The sequence below is a fragment of the Anas acuta genome, chromosome 4 (assembly GCF_963932015.1).
Source record: "Anas acuta chromosome 4, bAnaAcu1.1, whole genome shotgun sequence".
Taxonomy (NCBI): domain Eukaryota; kingdom Metazoa; phylum Chordata; class Aves; order Anseriformes; family Anatidae; genus Anas; species Anas acuta.
The window spans coordinates 55,706,580-55,728,071 of record NC_088982.1 but is presented as its reverse complement, the minus strand read 5'-3'; the positions used below and the strand labels follow the sequence as shown (position 1 = coordinate 55,728,071).

The following is a 21,492-nucleotide window of genomic DNA, read 5'->3' as shown; positions in this document are numbered from 1 at the left end:
TGGTGCTAACATCCCATAAACCAGAGATATGGAAATAAAAGAAGCTTCCTACAGAACCAACTGTGTAGAATCCTAAACCCACAATGCCTGTGTAACTCCTGATGCTCTGACAAACAAACCAATTCATGTACCCCCACCCCATGCTGGTGACCCCCCCACCATTTACAAACACGTCAAGCTTTTGTGTTTATACGTGGGAAGGTATTTCCTACACGCACACAGTGGAAGCATGGAGAGCATAAATCACATAACCCAAGTGTGGTGCATAAAGGATTAACATAGAGAAGCTTTATGCACAGTTGGTTTCCCAATAACCCCAACACGAACATTCTTCAAAAAACTACCTCTATCTGCAGCCGCACACATCATGTTTACAGCCACCTGCTCTTTTCCACAAAGCTATCAGGAGCACAAAGAAGCAAATCAATAGCTTTTCTTTCCTAAACAGTCAACACATGTCCCTATCTGTGGCCACTTAATGCCATTGTGCTTTAAGGCACCTCCACATTCCCGGTTATTTACCCAAGATAAGAAGTGCCTGTTTCCAGAGGTGTCCTTCTTTGTGAAGCGGGATGAAGAGCATGAAGCAGGACTCTCATGGGTCAGCGATCAAATAGGATAAATGCAGTTATGTTGCTTTTTTAGAAGAGTGTAATGATGTGATTGTGTTTTAAGAGTGCAACCAGCAGCCACCGAATAATCTTACAAGATTGGAAGGTCTCATCTTTGAGCGTGTTGTAGGTAATTGCCTTGTAGGTTTTAAGTGAGGATTGCTCGACATGCAGCCCAAAGACCAAATGTAGCCTGCAGAGTCCTAAAATGTGGCCTACAGATGCCCTGTCCTTGTGACTGCAAGAGAAGGACAAAGCTGATCAAGAGCAGATGATTTTTTGTTGCTGACAAATACGACCATACATTTTCTTTTTGCCTCTCAAAGCCACACGTGCAAAACAAAGCTCTGATGATATGACCTAACTTCTTTTATTCAGACAGTCGTAGATGAACTAAAGGTGACCCTGCCTTTTAAGAAGTGCAGCTTCAGCACACTGAGGTTTGGGTAACTGCCCAGGAAGGTAAATTGGCTGGCCAAACCATGCTCAGCCAAGTCTATCTGTGGGTATTTTATTCCAGAACGAATGCTCGGTCAAGAAAAACATAATCCTGGAAAAGGCAAAGCGTTATTGGGATCATTATCCCAGAACTGATACTGATGTCAGCTTTCACCACGCAGAGAAGGCTCCAGAGTATTTTTCACTCCACGTCGTCTCAAATATGATGAAGTGGAACCCCCCCCCCAAATTAAATTACTTGTTTGGCAAGATGTTCATATATATATATATATACACGTGTCTGTGTAGCAGCGTGAATGCTTGTTCATTTATAATTTTCAGTCATCTGAACTGTAATCAGCATTTCTACCCCACAGTGGGGGAAAAAAAAACACATTGACAGAACTATGGATAATAGTTGTGGTATTGTAATGCTACATTGTGAGAAGTATGTTTATTGAGCACATGTAATCTGAGCACATGTAAATTAAAAAAAAAAAAAGAAAAAGGCAGAGTTCTCCTTTCAAAAACAAATATTTATAGTTCTCCAAGTTAAAGCTTCAGAAAGATAAGATTTTTTTTTTTTTTTTTTTTTTCCTTGAAAGAGGGTGTCTCAAGCACCTGCTGTTAGGGTCAAATTTGTACACACCAGTATTATTGGGGCAGTTACATGCATGGTACTGAGGGCACAGCTTGCTGAACGTTTCAAAGTGAGATGTGAAACCCTTTCTCTTTAAATTATAGAGTGGGATTTAAACCACAGATAAGTCCCCAACAGTCTCCTACCCTTATAATTCAACATCTGATGAAGAACAAACTTTAGAGAGGCCCATTCCTTTTTTAGGGCAGATAGGTGTTTCCACTGGTGACTGCAACAGGGCTTACAACTTTGTCTAGAACAGATACAAATCATGTAAGAAACTCTACGGTTATACCTGCTCTAGAAAATGCCAACTGGACTTCCTCCCATCACGAGCAGTGGAGAACAGACAAACCACCTCCCCGGGCATCACCCCTCTCAACCCTTTCAGCATCACCAGTTAAATTCACTAGTTCAGCTGTTTCTGGCAGAGAAAATGAAGATTTAGTGCCCATCATTTTCTGTGGCATAAACTTTGATATGAACAAAAGGCATCTCCTTAAAATGGATCTTTAAACAACTAAGAGTGGTACATCAGGCTCTGCCAAGAGCAGTGACTAAATTTAGAAAAATATACATCAACTTTCTCAGTCCAATCACAACACAAAATAATAAACTCTAGTAACAGAATTCGGGGGGAGGGGACATGCCTAATGGTTACATTGCACATTCCTGATGTAACTTGGTTTTAGCATCATTTGGCAAAGCTATTTGTGAATCAAAATTACTTGATTCTATTAAGAGATCTTGATTTGAAACCAATTAATTTAACTTTAAATAAATTACTGCAAGTATGTCGATAAGTAATTTATTCAAAATTACAAACCAGCAGTTTATTTCCTTCCATTTTTAATGATCTGAGTGACTACCCCGGCTGAGGGGAAGTTCTGGACGGGCGGAACCGCACAAGCAGCAGGATGGCATGCTCCACCCAAGGACGTTCCTGAGCACTGAAGTTATCACAGACCTGCAGCGTGGAAGATCGAGCTGCGTTGGCTTTGATCACCCTGCTATTAATGAAATACAATCTTCCTGGCTCACTGCCAGCCAGGTTTGATGCACTTATAAACCGAGTGAAGGATCTGGCCCAAACAATCACTCGGAGCCAAAATTCCAGGACTTTACTGCCCTTGAAGCGAGTTCTAACCAAAGAAATAAACCAAGCTTTTCAAGCTATAATATTACACTTGCCCCATGTAATTATACACAAGATATATATTATATAGAGGACACACAGGATATGCAGGCATTTTTTTTTTTTATTAGATAGTCAGATGTTATGTTTCTGTCTGCTACCCAGACACTCTGCCAAATTTTTACAGTCTACTTCAACAGAAGGAAACTATTACCTTATCAGCAGTAGATCGTATTTCTCTAAAATACATGGAATTAAAATCCCACTAGAAAATCCCACAGGGAAGGGAACGGCTCCCTGACGCCCTACTGCTAGACATGAGAGAATTGGACGTTTTACTACGGGATTAACAATACATGGAAGCAATAGTTTTTCCAGCATCTCCCTTTGCCAAATAAAATAATAGTGTCAATTGGCTCTAGAACGACCTGTACGAAGGCTATCTTCAGTCCGGCAGGTTGCTTTCAGGCACCGCAGTTAAGACAGCAATCACTCCGAAAGGGCCCCACAAAAAAAATGCCGGAGATTCTGGACTGCTACTTGAGAAGGACACATGCAGAGCAGGTGGGGACAGCGCTGCGGCATTACACTTCTCATCCAGATGACAGAGCTCTCATCTGTTTAATCACTTGCCTGTAGTACTCCAGTTTGTAAGGGTACCAGAATCTCAGCACTCTGGGACAGAATTTGCACTTTTCTGGTACAGGTTTTCACTTGAAACTAGTTTCAGGATTTCAAGTTAAACTACTTGACCTGGGTAGAAATGCAGACCAAAGCCCCAAGACCTGTACAGCAGCAGGCATGCTAGAGCAGGGGGAGTCTGATCCGTCACAGCTGTAGCTGCAATAAAAGCCCCCTTTTTGGGGGAATTTCCACCATGTTGTCTCCACCATGCTGCACATTCACATATTCTCTTCTGCACAGTCTGTGGTGTTCACCCAACCCAGCACAAAGCCCATTTGACACACTAAATCCACCCAAATATTCGCTCAGCCAAAACTATTACATAAAAGCAAGTGTATCGTGTCCTGGCGATTTCTCTGCCTGAAAAGTTAACTGATGAAAAGATAGCTGTTACACCTGGCATTTCTGCTTATCTTGCATCCCAATTATGTGACTACCACCTCCAACCAAACAGATCCCAACTTTAAGAGGACAGCATGGGCCTCAACAACTCAAACCCAGTAACTGACTACGTTCAGGACTCCTCCATCCCTGGAGTTTCTCCTGAAGTACAGCAGATGAAGAAAGCGTTCAAAGTAAATCCAGTTTGGTCTTTGAATAGTCCCCGCTGCCTCTGCTGTGGTGGCGTTACGTCCTGTTCCACAGAAGTGGTTTGAGAAGGAGGGGACAGCTGGAAAACAGCCCACAGCCTGCTGAGGGCAAGTCCCTGGAGAACGGCTGCAGCGAAGCCAAAGCGGGGGTAGCCGTGGTGAGAGAGAACCGGGATTTCAAGGGTATCTCACACACAAGCACCTCACGATGGCACAGGCACAAAACCACCACCAACCCTTTGATATATTACATCAGGAGCGGAACACGGGTGTCTGATACCAACCATCACAGGGCAATTCAACCTAGCTTAATGGTGGGTGGTGAAAGCAATTTTATAAACACCATTATGTAACCACCATGGATATGTTTATTCTACGGGTATATCCTGTGTTTCTTGATAAGCAAACTGGCTCTCAAATCTCCATTTTTTTGCCTGCAATCAGACAGAAGTGCAGGTGGGAAAAAAGAGTGTAAATATTACTTCATCATACTTCAGCTGGCATAACAAATATTGCAGGTAACTGAGCTGCAAGCCCTAACCAACAGCAAGGGAACAAATGCACTAGCAGTGGTTTCAGGGAGCATAACAAAGTGTTCCCGGACTAGCGTAAGGAATGTGCTTCATTGTTTACATACCAGAGGCTTTCTGAAAGACTTTTTTCTTACTCCTTTTTCTCTTCACTTCCCTCCTTTCAAAATACTTCGTGTATACTTCGTAGTCAAACTTGAACAATAAGAGAAGCAATTTGCACCCGCAAATTTGAGGACAAAGTCAAGAAATATTGCATTGTTTCAAACTGACGTATTTGTTCAATAGGTACATAAAATAAAGAGCAGCACATTACAGAGAAGCAGAAGACTGTGCAGCCCAACAAGGTGACATATGCAGTGTCTTTAAAATGATCTAAAACGTTGCTGGATACTCAAAGAAAATCACATTCTACCACATTATATAAGATGGAATATGGCTTCTAAAGAGAGACATGAAGGAAAATTAGGTTATTCAGAGGATGCTTTGAACTGAGCTCTCTACAGTTTGTTTCCTGCTGTAGAACTCGCACAAGAACAATGCTTCCTCCCTTCCAGATGCCTTCTTCACTTTTTCCATAAAATTATTCTGTGCTTGAATTGAGAAATGAGAGAAAATGAGAATGTTTTCCAGCTCTACCGTGCAAGCATGAGCAGATTTCCAAGAAATATTTATTCAGAGGTTTTTACTAAGAAATACTGAGCAACATGTTATCCTTATGGCACTTTAGTTTCTTCTAGACGTTGTGGTTGCATATGCTTATACATCCTAGAGAAGAGAGCAGTAGAAACTCTGAGCATTTGTTCTATAGACATTATCTCATAGGTAGGCAGGTAATGTTCTACTGCTGTGGCTATCAGAAATATGACATGAGGGGAAAGAAAAAAAAAAAAAAAACACTAAAAAACACGTATAGTCTTTACATAAAAGTCAGCAGCTAAAACCATCTTTAATCCAGAGCCTTCATTGCCTTCTGTAGCCAACACAGACCAGATTACTCTAATCCCTTCTTATTACATAGGACTCTCTATAGCCAGGGGGCAGGGAAGATAGCAACCTATAAATGAGATTTGAGATAAGATGTACTGCTCTTGGGTTTTCACCATGTGTCTGCTGACAGTAAGGAGTCTTCACAATTGTTTCCCAAATGCCTGCATGGCACCACTTGCTTAAAAGACAGTGATGTGCCGTGGGAACAAACAGTACACGCTTACAAGATACACAATCCTACTCTCTCAAGCTAGTGCTAATTGCAGACTCATGGTGGGATTTTCAGATTTTTTCCTTGCCCAAGAATATGGTCTGGCAATATGCGTATGAAGTACAACTTCAGTCCCAGGCTGGAACGGAGAAGTGTCACTGTATCCACAAAGTCCTTGTGACAGATAAACCAGTCACACAGGCATAAAATGGCATGAAAGCCTCTATGATTACAGCAAGAAAAAGAGCACCTGTAGTTAAAATATTGTTAGGACTGTCAAACAGTGTATGCGAAAGCTGGGCTTTGAAATTTTAAGAAGGAAGGAAACCAAGTGGGGAAGCAGAGACCTTCAGTGAATTCTTGTCTTGAGCTAAGTAGACGCAAATCCCTGTAACTCCGTGCTTCCTGACCTTTTAGCATCACTCTGACTTAATTTTCTTTTTCTCTGCGGAGGAATCAGTGGCAGAAAACAGCCTCTGGGAAAGAACTAAAATGTGCATTCATGCTTCCAAAGTGGAAAATTAAAACTAAGTAGGGAGGAGCTGCAGAAGCAGAGAAGGTAGATGCTCAACTTCTTCTTTGAAGAAAAGTGCTGGGAGCAGAGGGGTGGAGGGCAGGGAGAAAAAAAAAAAAAACAAAAAACAACAACTTAGAATACAAAGTAATGAGTTACAAAAAAAAAAAAAAAAAAAAGAGATGCAATGAATTGAAATACACCTGGGCTAGGAGTAGCTATTCCTTCCCATCCATACCTTTTAAATACTGTCACTCAGCTCCTTTCTAATACCTTTACAACTAACCTACCCCCAGCAGAATACCTGTTTTCTAGGTTGGCTAGATCAATGCCATGAGGAAAACAACCTCCTGCCTGGTTATTTCTCAGCCTGAAAATAAATCTGGAAGGAGACGAGTTATTTAGGAACATGTAAGGTGCTGAAAGCATGGCAGAACTTGTTCCAACCCCTGATTCCCTCAGACTATTCATGATGAGCCAGAAGTAGAAATCTTTCAGATAAGCCAAGGTCTCACAAAGAGAGTGTTTAGAACAACAGGACTCTATTCCCCAAACTCTGTAAATTCCCCAAATGTACAGGAAACAGGCTTCTTGAGTACCATTAATACTAATAATGGAAATCAACTAGTCACACTACAAAGTAATCTCTCAAGTTTCAAGCATTTAAGAAAACAAATCACGATTTCAGCACTTCAATCTATGATTATATTAAGTGCGAATAGTACATTCATATCTTTAGCAATGTTGAGGAAAATAAAATTTCTGTCATCCCTGTGTATCTATACTTCTCTCTCTCTCTCTCTTTTTTTTTTTTTTTTTTTTTCTTTTGCTTGTCTTTAGATACTGAGATCTGTTATTTAGACCCATCCAGAAACAAATGTCTCCTCACCACAAGGAGACACAGACTCTGTAAAATGAATCTGGAAGTTTACAGCTCAAGCGCAATCTTGATGATCACAAAGATCCGTGCAAGGATTTCAGTTATCACCCTTCCTTCCACCAAAACCACAAACCCACTGAAGTTCATCAGTTCAGGCATGATAAAACAAAAGTTAATTTACTGTAATTACCTTTCTCAAAACAAACAAACAAAAACCTACTGTGAAACTTCCTAAAATGTGATTCTAAGCATTTTTAATAAAGTTGAACTCTCTAGTTAACTGGAAAAGTTGAAAAAACTTTGAACAATTGCTAAACTGTGATGACCACACTTCTAGAACTGAAAAAAAAAAAAGAACCCACACAGCAAAAAAACACAGCTCTCTCAACTTGCTATCAATTACAGCAACTGTTGCTTAACACTGTATGACGTCAACAAAAAGCCCAAATCGCTGTCATACTAAATGACACATTTACTATTTGTTTATTTAAGCCCAAAGTAGAAATTGCTGAAAAAAGCTAGGGTCTAAAAAACGTGGCTTATAGCAATGGGAATCCACAAAATTTGAGTAATAAAGTCCAAGTATAAATCTGCATAGCATCAATTTTCACCAATGAATTACAAAACACAACAACCCTGCCCATCATTTTGGAAGTACATACGTGTTATTTACACAGTATGGTAATGAAGACGTTCATAACAACAGGTCTGCTACCTATCTATTTCACCTCTGTGTTACTTGAAACTTTAGGCTTTTGTTTTGTATCCCAACTGACTAAAGCACACTACTTGAAGTAGAAGATATTTAGATACTTGGCCAACCACTAAGTGCTAAGAAACCTAGAAGTGTGCAAACAGTTATTGTTTCTTAGCGATCCCTCCCTCTTTGTGCCGAATACAGAGTTCCTAACTGATGCTATCTGCAGATGAAATAGGGAAAAAAACCCCTACATATAAATATGTTGACTCAACTTCCTAACTTCACTTATTGAAGAAAAGAGGAACAATATAGTTAAATCTAATTCACTCATTTCAATGAAGTTCTCATTTCCCACAGGCCCATATACTCCTGCACCTAAAATCTGTAGACAAGCATGTCTACAGGGTGAATGTCCGTGGCGGTGGCCATCCTTAAACTTGAGTTCCCTTTCGCAAACCATTTCCCACGCGTGAGCCAGTTCCACCAGATGTAAGGACTCCCACCCTACCCTTCTCCCACCGCCACCTTTCTGCAGCTGTTGGTGTACACACATCCGAGGCAGCGATCCAGGTCAGAAAAGCTGAGCAGCAGTGGGGAAGGAAGTGGAGGAGGGGGGTGACAACTCACACACCTCAGGAAGCAGAATGCTCACCCATCGTCCTTGCTCCCTACACGGTCACACTGACACAACGTGGGGCAGGAACCAGAGTAAGCAACGATTACTGCAGCTGGCACCACCATTTAAGAACTGCACCTGGATAGCACAGCCTCGGAGTCAAAACTACTTCCTGGCAAGCCCATATGGGGCACAGACCAGATGAAAGTTCAGGGGTGTAGTTTCAAAATGCCTTTAACCAGTGCTACTGCAAGAAACTGCTGTCCCGTCTCATCTACCTGAACGTTCATTCATATTCCCGGGTCACCTTCCCTCCCTTGCATAAACAGGGGTGTGGAAAGGAGAACAAACAGCAACTTTTTTTTTCGCCGTGCCAGATTAGTTTCAACTCGAATCAGCTCCCTGATCTGATTCACTGTCTGGCCATGCTAATATTCATGCCAGTATAAGCAAAAACACTGCAGGGGCAGAACAAAAGGCCAGAGGTAACAATAGAGCCGGACCAATTCTTTCAGAGATTCTATCAGCTTAAAAGTGTTTGCAAATCCAATCTTTATGAGCACAAACGTTCGCACCTTAGCCACTTGAAGTCTGATGTTGGAAAACCTGCAGGGAAAAAAAAAACTGGAAAAATGTGGAAGTGACATCTTTGCTTGCAGATATATGAAATTAAGCAGAATAATAGGTTGGGGTTATTTTTTGTATTGCTGTGAGTTCCTAACCATATTATTTAGCAAAATTAGTGAATGTTAGCAAATTAGACATCTAAAGTGGCTGAATACAAATACACATGGGTAACAAAAATTTTAAGTGTGAACAGCACAAGATAAAAAAATCTTTGAACTCTCCCAAACCACAGCAAGAAGGATCCTGTGCAAAAGGAACTCCTCAGACCCTGATCACCAGATTATATCCCTTCAGTCAGCCCTCTAACAAAGGGTGCTACTGAACCACAGGTTAAGCATTTAGTTTCTTACGGTATTAGCTACCCACATCATATGCAAGCATGTTCTGCCGTGACAGATGGCCTGTAATCTGGCCTCCCTTGAGGCTGGAAGTATCACATTAAGACTCCTAATTGGGGTAATATATTCATAAAGTAATGACCTCAGTCAGTGTTTCTCAAAGTGGGTTACATCATCAGAGAGGATCATGAGAAAGCTCTAAGGCAATCACGAAGAGCTAGAAGAAAATTGTATTTGAAAAGAACTCCACGGAAATATATAAAAATACACAAAATGTGTGATGATAATAAAACCAAATTATACTTAAACATATTGACACCAAATGCGCAGTTCCTCAAGTTTGAAGGAGTGTTTACAATCGCAGACTGCTCACAGCCAACTCTTACCCCTCTTTGGAGGAGAAATTGAGTTACCACTGGCAATTAAGGGTTTTCTTGGGTTTGTATGGGAGAAGGGAAGGTAAAGGACTAGGACAGGTAATTACACAGCTGGGGAAAATATTTACAAGGTTTTATTTTAAGATCTATTGATATGAATATTTGAAGAATTTAATCTTTCATTATATAAATTTGGCAGAATTTTTTTATAACATTGCAAATTCCAGCCTAGTACTTCTTTCTTGAAATCAACGGGACTTTTGGCTCTATCCATCTTCAAAAAGATGAGACTAAGTCTAGCAATGTGCACTAATGGAAATTCCACCATTGAAACTTTCAACCTTAAGTTTTTAACAAAAGAGGAGGGAACAACCAGAAGTCAAACCTTCTGAAATTACTTTTTTTTTTTTTTTTTTTGCGCTAAGATCCATCCTGCTGCTCATGGTTTAATGGTTTTGATTGAGGAAACCTAACAAGATTGGCCAGTTTTACTACTGTTGCTCCAACTTCTGTGGACAACCTGAAACATACATCTGCCCATTTGGTCCTCTTCCTAGCAGTGGACGCAGTTTGTTTTTCTCCCTCACTTAGTTTCTTTGTCCACTAAAGGAATTAACAAAGTGGGAATTGATACAGTTAAAAGAAGGAGAGTCTTCTAACATATCCACTGGCCTGACACACAATTTTACCGGTTCAAAACCACAAAGCATATCCAACACATCTGAATTATTACATTAATAAAGCAGTAAGCAGGAGCTCCATACTAGAGATGTCAATATTATCAAAACAGTATGTTGCACTCCACTAAGATGAAGTAAAAGTTTAAATGTCCACATTTGGCACATTAGAACCGCTTAGAAGACCCTGAGGCAGCTTACTGCCCAGCAATTTGAGTAATCCTCACCCAAACATTGCAAAATACAGTGCACAAAAATAAAAAAATACAGTGCACAAAAATAAAACAGTTTTGTTTTACAAAACAATAATTTTCACCAAAATTGCTATAAATGAACCTGAATTAATAAAACAGGAACCAAATACTCTGCCAAACACTGGATGGAAAACAGTTTAACCACACCACGGTCCAAACTACACCACTGTCATCCATCATATATATTAATATAAAGAAACCCAGCTAATCACACTTGTTTCTTTGAGCCTCAGAAAGATGACCATATTCAGATGGATATACATACACGATTCTTCTCTCTTATGTGAAAGCATTACTGTTTGTGGCATATTACTATTTTCAACATAACTCCAAGACAATGCTGTCCAGGCCTCAACTCTTTACATGTGTGAAACAGAACTTTAACCCATGAGAAACTTATAACACTCAAGAATTCACAGTCAATGCACAGAAATAGCATTTAAACAGACAAAAAAAAAAATCTAAAACCACTCATTTCTAAAACAAAAAAAAAACAAACAAAAAATCCCTGTAAGACTGACATTTTTAGAGGTGATTAAATATTTTGAACATGTATAGAATAAAAGAGCATGATTATCAGAGCAGTGATCTGAAAGCACTTTCTGAGCACCCCAAAACGTTGATTACCTGCTTTACAGCCTAAGTTTTATAATAAGACAAGTTTCATCTTGTAATAGCATTTGGATTCAGAAGCAAATCCTTTTCTTTTTTCATCTTCTAAATTCAGTCAAGTATGTCCTCATTTATTTATTTAAGTTCAGAAATGTTTAATACATGTAAGATCAGTGGTCTCTCATTGTTATTCCGATAAAATAGGACTATAAAACCCCAAACGAGGATACTGGATGGGATTCAGTTCGAGATTATGATTAGAGGTCTACCTGCAGGTGTTCAACAAGCATAGCAGATGTCTAATGCCCCATTCTATTTATCAGATCTCCAGTTCAAACCAACCAAAGGAGCTTAGATCAGCTCAACATCAAAGCAAACACCCAAGCAGTCATTTAGATCGCACTGTTCTTTATACCGGCTATACTAACTACATAGCTATTGACTACAGTAGCAGTTTAGACATCTTGGGCTTGATTCACTTGCACGTGCATCTGAGATGCCACTGGGTGAAAGCTGAAGAGGAGGCTGTTTCTGAAGACAACCTCTCACCACCTCTGCCCTACCTACTGACCTTGTGCAGTTGTGTCTGTTAATGTAAAGTCTTGGGTTTACATGGTAAGGGTTTGGTAGCAGAGGGCTGCAGAGGTGGCCTCTGTGAGCAAAGCCCAGCAGCTACCCCATGTCAGATCAGATCCAGCTCCAAAAGGGACCTGCCGCTGACCACAGCCAAGCCAAGGAGCGACGCTGGTTGGGCTTCTGGGACAGCAGAGCTAAGAAAGGGGAAAAAACTGCTGTGCAACAGCAGCTGGGAGAGCAAGAAAATCTAAGAGACAGCCCTGCAGACCTCCAGGTCAGTGCAGCAGGAGGGCAGGAGGTGCTCCAGGCACGCAGCAGCAGTTCCCCTGTGGCCTGTGGAGAGGCCCCTGGTGGAGCAGGCTGTCCCCCTGCAGCCCATGGGTCCCACATGGAGCAGGTTGCTCCTGGGGGATGGACCCCATGGTACGGAACCATGTGGGAGCAGTTCTTGAGGAGCTGCTGCCTGTGGGCAGCCCCCGCAGGCTCAGTTTGGGAAGGACGGCATCCCTGGGAGGAACCCCACAGGGAGCAGGGGCAGGGAGGGACCATGGAGTGGTGCAAATGAAGCCGCAGGGACTGATCACTGCCCCCATTCCCCATTCCTGTGTGCCACTCAGGGGGAGGACATAGAGGAGGGTGGATGGGGGAAGGTGTTTTTAGTTTGCTTTTAGTTTCTCACCGTGCTAGTCCGCTAGTGATACGCAATAAATTTTATTAATCTCCCTACAGTGAGCTTGTTTTGCCCATGATGGTAACTGGTGAGCAATCTCCCTTTCCTTATCTCAACCCTTGAACCCTTTCCATTGTATTTTCTCCCCTTTTTCCTTTGAGGAGGGGAAGTGAGAGATCAGCTGCAGTGGAGCTCAGCAGGGTAAAACCACCACAGGCACAGGCACCTTACTATTTTTTAAGTACACAGCACTGCTAGCACATACACACGCACTTACATTCAGGTATTTTAAATTGAATCCTTTCTATTATGTTATAAAAGAGCATTTCTAAGAAAAGAGAGAAAGGTATCAATTAGGATGGACTAATGAAGACAAAAAGAAGACAGAAATGCTTTCAGTAATGTATTCATTTGTCTAAGTCTAACATGGATTGCATTTCAAATTTTTTTGCTGTAGTTTTGTATGCTTTAGCTATAGTTCCTATGCAATGAAAAGTATATGTAGAAGTAGATGTAGTCATTCCGCAACAGATTTGCTTGTAAGCCTTCTGAAGCCAATAACGATACACCAAAGGTCAATTTTTCCCTAGCATTTTGATCCCCATTCCCTTTCCAATTATTACAAGATACAGCATTATTTATAGCTTGAACTGTATTCTACAACATTATTAAAACTACAGTACATGTGTCAGACCACACATACAAACTGCAAATTACCCCCCACACTCCATACTGCCTGTTCTACATAGCTCCTTTCAGTAGTCTGACTGAAGCCAGTTTTTGGTTACTCATGTCTGACTATACTCACACCCACCAGTGTGCATTGCTGAATATGTAATAGCCATCCAACATCCTACACTTTACAGGTACCAACAGATGTAAACCATCTTTACTTACCATACATTACATGGACTTCTTCCACAGAAAATGATAAAGAGTGAATAATTGTGAATAACTGTCAGTACTCTTGCAACCATTCCCAAACCAGGCATAGCAATGTGATAATTTGATTATTGAACATGTTGTATCATTACTGTAACTACAATCCTGTATTGGGTTTATGTGGCAAGATTTTTGTAGCAGGGGGGCTGCAGGGCTGGCCTCTGTGAGACAAGTCCAGAAGCTGCCTTATGTCAGATAAAAGCCAGCTCCTGATGGCTTCATTCTGTACCCCTTTCCCTTTGAGAAACTGGCTGTGGTAGAGTTTGGCTGCCCAGCAGGGTACAACCACCATATAAGAAATCTTTTCCTACTCCTAGTTACACTTCAGGAGCTTCTCAGGAAAGTCTAATTGTGATAAGCCTTCTTATAAAATCAATATGGCAAACTGAAAAATACTTACGGTTGATGTGATCGATATAGTACACACCAATCTGAGGATCATATGCAGCTTCCCATCCCCATGGCAGTTCATCCCCAACACAATCCGCAAACGACAAGGGTTTTGTTAACCTATAAATAAAAAAACAAGTTCAAGGTATAGCTTCTCTCTCTTCCCTACATATGTTTGCTATTTGTATGAATTCCTATTGTGACAAAAGCTAAAGAATGACAATACGGAGTAAGGAGAGTTATCCTTCAACCCCCCCTTACAGTTTAGGCTCTTGATTCTTTTCCCCCTACTCCATCCTTATGAATTCATTAACTCCAAGAACATAACATAAATTATTGCAAACATTTTCCAGTACAGGTACTCAAGTGAGAAATTCATTGCAACATCTTTCACATTTGACAGTTCAAAATTAAACAACAACCACCAGGTTGTAAAAGAACAATCTACATCGCAATTTGTCCTCAGAAGAACTGGACCCTTCAACCTTGAGACTGTGATGACAACACTGGATTTCAAGGTCATCTTTTCTAACAACTGTAGCCAGAAAACACAGAAAAGAAAATATAACCATCTAAGATACTTCTAGCAGCACTTAACCAACCCATGTACTTGAACAAAATTAGCAGCAGTTTGGAGGAGGAGTGCACAGAATAGACATTTTATAAGTAACATTCGATGGACATTCAGATGTTCACCTGGATCTTTTTTAGGATGATAGATAATTAAAGTTTTTCATTTTAATAACCTATTTGCAACAAGAAATAGTTTGGTAACAATAATACATGCATTTTTTTCCAACAGAGGCTGAGCAAAGCTTTGCATCATCATGTTATTGATGGTTTAGGGGAAAGAAATAACTATTGAGTTTCCTGTTGATAAATCCACAGCCATGTCACTTACTGATATATTTAATAGGAAAAACAAAAGATTTAAGATTATCACTGTAACGTTAGTACATACTCAGAATTTAAAATAAAAATCCTGACACTAGGATTACCAAGCACAGTTTGTGGGACACACAAGTATCATATCCTTTGCTCACCGAAGCTTTCATCTCATCATGAAAATTCCAAATAAATAAAAAGTTAACCATCTAATTCACATTGGGTTTTTTGGGGTTAGTATTTTTTTAATAATTATTTGCAAATTTCCAAATTTTCCAAAAGAAACCAGTTTATCAACATTTTTTGTGAGGAATGGCAGAGAGAAGATTGGCATGTTTTACCTGCTACGAAATGAAAGGGCTTTTTGGTGCAGAAAACACTACAGAGAAAATACTTTAAAAAGCTACTGAACTAAGTTCTTCATGTATCTGAGCATAGTTTTGATTTCAAAACTATTGTCCCACAGAAAAAATTATTGATGGATTTGACCTATCAATTCTTAAAGTAGGGCAATACTTTGTTCCTGCAAATTAGGGTTGTAGAAATTACAAATAACCAAGCTCTAATGCTTCAAAATTTCTGCAGAGTAGACAGATTTTTTTTTTTCTTAAATTGCAAACATGGATCTATGTTCTTGTATTTCTCTAAAGTTTAAAATGTAATCCCATGAGAGTCACTGATACTTAATTTTGACAAACAAAAGAAAGCAAACACAAAGCAAGTTTGCTAATTTATTGCCACTTACAAACTGCTGTGCAAAACCACTAAACACACTGAAAACTATGACAAAACTAAGGTGAAAACGCCAATGTGAAATTACATCTGGATCACTAAGGTATAAAATACAGACTATAAACAGCACAAGGGAGCAGTGAGAGAAGTTTATTAGGAGAGGTTATCCACAAGAATGGCCAGCCACTGCCACTTTTCACAGCACTGTGAAAAGACGTAGCTTCTGTAGTACCTGTTTTCCTTCTTCGCTGTCGTAACCCACCGCATTCTGCCTTGCCACAGTCCAGGAGCAACTCTTCTACAAGAAAAAGCTGCAAGCTGCTGGGGTCACCAGCTGCCCTGCCAGATCAAGTGCGCCTGCCCAAGCGCTACCATTAGCGGTTACCAGCATCACAGCAGAGCTTACTGCCTTGTTTGCAAATAGCAACAGCTAGACAGAAAGAGAGGGATCTTAGGAAAGCAGGAGAAGCCTTTGAAAGCTGGGATAATACAATCGCAGCTTCAGTCAGGCTGTCCACAGCATGCAGCGGACTGAACACCGGGTACCTGTGATAAAGAGTTCCCAGGCCGCTACTCAGAGGAAACATCAATGGCATGAAAGCAAGAGCCCTTCAGCGCGGCCGGTTAGTCGCGTGGACCTGTGCCAGCTACGAGGGAGCAGCATGCTGCGAAGAAAGTCCTGCCTCGAATTGCATTACAGATGTGGATTTTCATAAAACATTTCTTACACTGAAAATAAATAAATAAATAAATAATCAGCTTCATCCTTAGCTTTAATGTTATAGCATTGAACTGCAAGATTTGCATTTTGATTTAAGGAGTACAAATATTTGAAGCACAATATCGCAGAGTGGGGATCATAGCAAACTTGCATAAACATGCACAGATGGTCTTTCTAATAAATTCACTTAAAACTCTGTACAAGCATTTAATACTTTCACCAAAGACACACAACACAGCTAGCAACAATCAGAAGTTGTGACTTCTAAACCACCTCTACAGGAAGGATATATTCCCAGTAATATCCTGGCTTTTCATCTGCACTCCTCGCCAATTTTATTTTTAATCAAATACTGACTTCTTATTGTTAGAGCTCATTCTGCAGTTTGGAGCTGCACGGACCACTCTGGCCATATGGATGTAGTGCCCAGGTGTTATCACCTTTCAGAAATCAGACACCGTGAGAATGAATAGCAGCTACCGTCTCTTCCCACTCTCCATAAATTAATGTGATTAAAAACGAAAACAAAAAACAAAAAAAAAAAAACAACTGTGGAAAAATACTACTCAAGTGACCCACTGTAGACCTCAAAGAAAAGAAGGGGGAGGCAGAGGCAGCAAAGTCCAGATAGTGCCAGACAGATTCTGTTCTTCGGGATCATGCTTGGCCATCACAGCTGTGACATCCAAACTACATTAGAACTGCTCCTGAGTACGTTTTTAAAACTTGGGCAGGTTTGTACATAACAAGATCATAACTATCTAAGAGTGTTACATCCCTGTGGCTCTCTCGTTTGTTCCAGAGTCTTTTAATAGCACAACATTTTTGAGCCAGACACTTTTCATGATGAAGCAGCCATCAGCACAAGGAGATAGGGGGCTGGTTCAAGCCCTCAAAACTGTCCCCATATAAATACTATTTACTTTCAAAATACATATGGCAAATGGATGAGATTAATATGACATGAAGACAAATAAAATGCAAGAGAAAATCTGGAAGACAGAAGTTGAAAGCAAAGAGTTACGAGGTAGTTATGAGATGTAACTGGGAAGGAAATAATACCTGAGAGCAGGGGCTGCAGGAATTTTGCCTGCATGAAGATCATTATCTGTGACATAATAACAGCTGATGGACGGACTGCCATTACATTCATTAACCATGACCCAAGAAAAATGAGGTTTATTGCACCATAATAGAGGATTAAGTGCTGCGTCTCAGGGCACTGATATTCCAAGGTAGTAGTTTGCAATACTTCGGTTTGTGGTTATCAATTTACATGTTCCTGAAAGAATGCCAATACTCAGAAAAGGATGACTTAAAGTCCACAGTTAGTGTACTGTGAAGCTGAATCAGTTAACAGAAGGTTTTTTAAATGCATATTCATTAAACTCGAGTATTCCCACCTATGGACAATATTTTTATTTATTTATTGATCCTTTTTAGAGTTCTGTCCAAATGAAGTCTAATTCATTAACCTTAAACTCATAAATAGCAATTTTTTTCTACTCAATCCCATGCTACCGCAATGCTGCCATTTCGGCCTATGTTTTGAAGAGTGCTCCAAGGACCGAGAGAACAAGCAGCGGGTGCGTACCACAAGAAGTGCCTGTTCTTGTGGTATGCACCCAAGAAGGACATCGAGGTGCTTGAGCGGGTCCAAAGAAGGGTGACGAAGCTGGTGAGGGGCCTGGAGAACAAGTCCTACGAGGAGCGGCTGAAGGAGCTGGGCTTGTTCAGCCTGGAGAAGAGGAGGCTCAGGGGCGACCTTATCGCTCTCTACAGATACCTTAAAGGAGGCTGTAGAGAGGTGGGGGTTGGTCTGTTCTCCCACGTGCCTGGTGACAGGACGAGGGGGAATGGGCTAAAGTTGCACCAGGGGAGTTTTAGGTTAGATGTTAGGAAGAGCTTCTTTACTGAAAGGGTTGTGAGGCATTGGAACAGGCTGCCCAGGGAGGTGGTGGAGTCACCATCCCTGGAAGTCTTCAAAAGACGTTTAGATGTAGAGCTTAGGGATATGGTTTAGTGGGGACTGTTAGTGTTAGGTTAGAGGTTGGACTCGATGATCTTGAGGTCTCTTCCAACCTAGAAATTCTGTGATTCTGTGATTCTGTGATTCTGATTCTGTTCCTAGGAAAGCCACAAAAAAAAAAAAAAAAAAAAGAGAAATTTACTACATGCAGCAGTAAATGCTGCCTTTCTGTCAGGATACAGGCAACCCATGGTATTTCACACTTCCTTGATGATCAGTGTGCATATTCTTCAAAAGGGTATGTGTATGTGTATGCACAAAAACATTTCCATGCATTATTCAATACAAGAATAATGCATTCTGCTGCATCCCTTCTCTGACTTCATTTCTCTCCAAAATCTCTTCAGGATGAAGTCACAACACTGAAGCAGAAATTACACATATTATGATTAGGACTCTACTTTATCAACAGGAAACTCCAGAATTTGGTCTTTGCTCCCTTCTAAATTCATCTAACTTCCTTAGCATATTTCAAGTGCTGATGTTACCCATATAAGCAAGGACTACATGAGTAAAGCTTGAGATGTTTTGCTTAGACTGATGCAATGCAATTTATAATAAATGTGATAAAGCATGAGGGGAAGAGAGAAAAGTAAGAAGGCACATCTCAGAAAACTGAAGGAGGATGACAAAAAAGAAACAAATCCAAGACTCTTCTCTTCCTCAGTTAGAAAGGAGAAAAATGCAGGTTGGTAAGAGGTGCATAAAAGATGCCCGAGAACTATGAACAGGTTCATCCTAATCTCTTTCAAAATGACTTCCAAGAATACCTCCTTTGTTGTGCAATGCTTGACCTACAGTCAAGACTCGGAGGTTTGAATTCAATTATAACTAGGGTCAATGCTCAACTTCTGTAGCAATTTCAACATGCATTTGAAAACTTTCTTCAAATCCCAATTATCCCCTACCCAAAATGCCCTCACGTGCTTTGCCTTGCAGCAAGATCTAGCATGACACTTATCTGAAGTGTTACACAGATTAAATTTCATACCCATTCATTCTTGTACACCGACTGCTATATAACGATGTACATTGCACATTTCTCTTACAATGCAGGACTCTCTATTACTTTCTTTTTAAAAGAGATTACCAACTCTTCTGAAAAACACAACTCTTCTCCACTCTATGAACCGAGAAGACAAAACTTTAAGGTACATCTATTAAAACATAACCGAAGAACCCCAAAGATGGAATGACACACGCACACTTACCTGGAACCTGCCTCACTTAACTTACAAAAGGGTGTACAGGTGACCTACCAGCCACACAATACAGTGGTTAACATCACCGCAAATACTTCCAGTCCAGCACAAGGACACAGAATACAAGCATATATGATCAACGTCAGTTACTTTCTTACTTATTTCGCAAAAACACAACTGAAAATATTCCATTCTTATTTTCATGCAGTAGCTCAAATGTAAATATTTAAATGAACTCATCAGGCAAAGGAATGTATAGAGAAAGAGGAGTGTTCAAATTCTGTACCAGAACTCCTAATTTAGCGCTCAAGTTACATCAATTGTTAAAATTAAAAGTTAAAATCAATTAAACTCTTACCCAGCTTTCTAACGCTACAACCATTATGAATTCAAAAGATCTATAAACCTATCTTCTATTCCCATTCCAAATATGCTGCCAGACATGGATTTTACTCACTTCAGGCACCCAAGATGGATTTCTTATATAAAACTCATGGGTGCAATTCATCCCATCAACTTTAAGAGTTCGTTATCTAACCTGAATTACTCATTTACATTCCCTATGGAGACTAATTCAGCACATCTACTTAGACCGAGGATGAATAACACTCTGAAGGTTTCCCTCTTTTTCTACCTGGCTGTGGAAATCATCTAAATGTGAGGCTCCTGACCCAAAGCAAGGTGACTAAATTTAAGTAGGACGAATACTTACCAGTACTGTCCAGGTAGCAGACTGCATACAGCACTGCAGGAGACCACACTGTATCTCCATGATAGGGTTAGGAAGGGAGCACTGAGGCTTACTACGGCTGAGGTCTGTACCCACTGACAGCAACGCTATATTACATCAGGAAGACAATTTTCTCTTCTACAAATTACTGGCTGAAGCTGCAACAAAACAAGCTTACTTTCTGTTGTCAGCTCCCTAACTTTAAGAAGTGGTAACTGGACCGTTTACCTGCAGAAAGTGGCAGAATTTGCATGCTCATAAACCACTCTTTTCACTATTTTCTTTGATCATTCATGTCTACAAACTAGCCAACACTGCTCCACAATTTCTCTCTCCCAAATCTCATTCATGGTTCTGTTGACAGGATTTCAGTTTCTAAACACCGTGTTCTTAACACAGCAGTCCCTCCCATTCAGATATCAGGCCAAGACGTTATGTACAAACTCTGTATCGCTTAGGTACATTCTCTTTTAACAAGGGTGTTATTAAGATAAACCACTAGTTCATTACAGGTATTATTTTGAAAGAGTAATTCAGCGAACATCAGCATGACACAAGAATGCGTTGAACACGGGCTAGCATGCTGGCAGCCCCTGTTTTATTATAGTCCTTAAATATCAGAGGGTCAAGAGTCTTGTTTGTCTTGCTCACGAGATTTATACAATCATTTTTCAGTGGACATTAACATACACGTTACCTTTTCTACACCAATACAGAATTAATAAGAATAGTTCAAACTAAATGCCATCCCATTCTTTCATTATGAAAAGCTCTCAGTAATACCAGATAATGCTGATTTATGCCTACAGCCACCACAGCATGTGCACCATTAGCCTGTTCAGTGTTACAGCTGCATGCATACATCAGTATAGGCACATAAAGGTTCCTAGCCTCACACCTCACCTGTACACGTAGCTGCCAGCAGTACCTTGAGAGCACCACCATGCCTTTGTCTTTGCTTGTACCACAGCTGCATACTCAAATTAACTGCAGAGAATAAAGTCACAGGGCAGTTGTGTGCATTTAGCTGAAAAAGACTTACTAATTCCATCAGCAGGTATTTCTGGCATACACTGAACATTTTCGCTCATTTTCCAGATCTCAGATCCTTTTGTTCCTAGATAATACAAGGATGAGTCAAACAGTCAAATTTGTATACAAAGAATGGAAACCTGCGATAATTGGGAGATG

General features: G+C 40.4%; 1 protein-coding gene across 6 annotated transcripts in view; it reads right to left on the bottom strand.

Moving 5' to 3' along the window:
- The window catches only part of WWC2 (WW and C2 domain containing 2), a 100,246-nt gene that overhangs the window by 52,050 nt on the left and 26,704 nt on the right, over positions 1-21,492 (bottom strand). For 5 of the 6 annotated variants that reach the window (XR_011096282.1, XM_068681301.1, XM_068681302.1 and 2 more), the window contains exon 2: positions 14,013-14,122. Coding sequence is in view for 5 of the 6 variants with exons in the window: in XM_068681301.1 (XP_068537402.1) it covers positions 14,013-14,122 (110 nt within the window). In the remaining variant the exon portion in view is untranslated. Of the gene's footprint in view, positions 1-14,012; positions 14,123-16,165; positions 16,222-21,492 lie in introns of those variants that run through there. The other variant, XM_068681303.1, reaches the window with a different exon arrangement.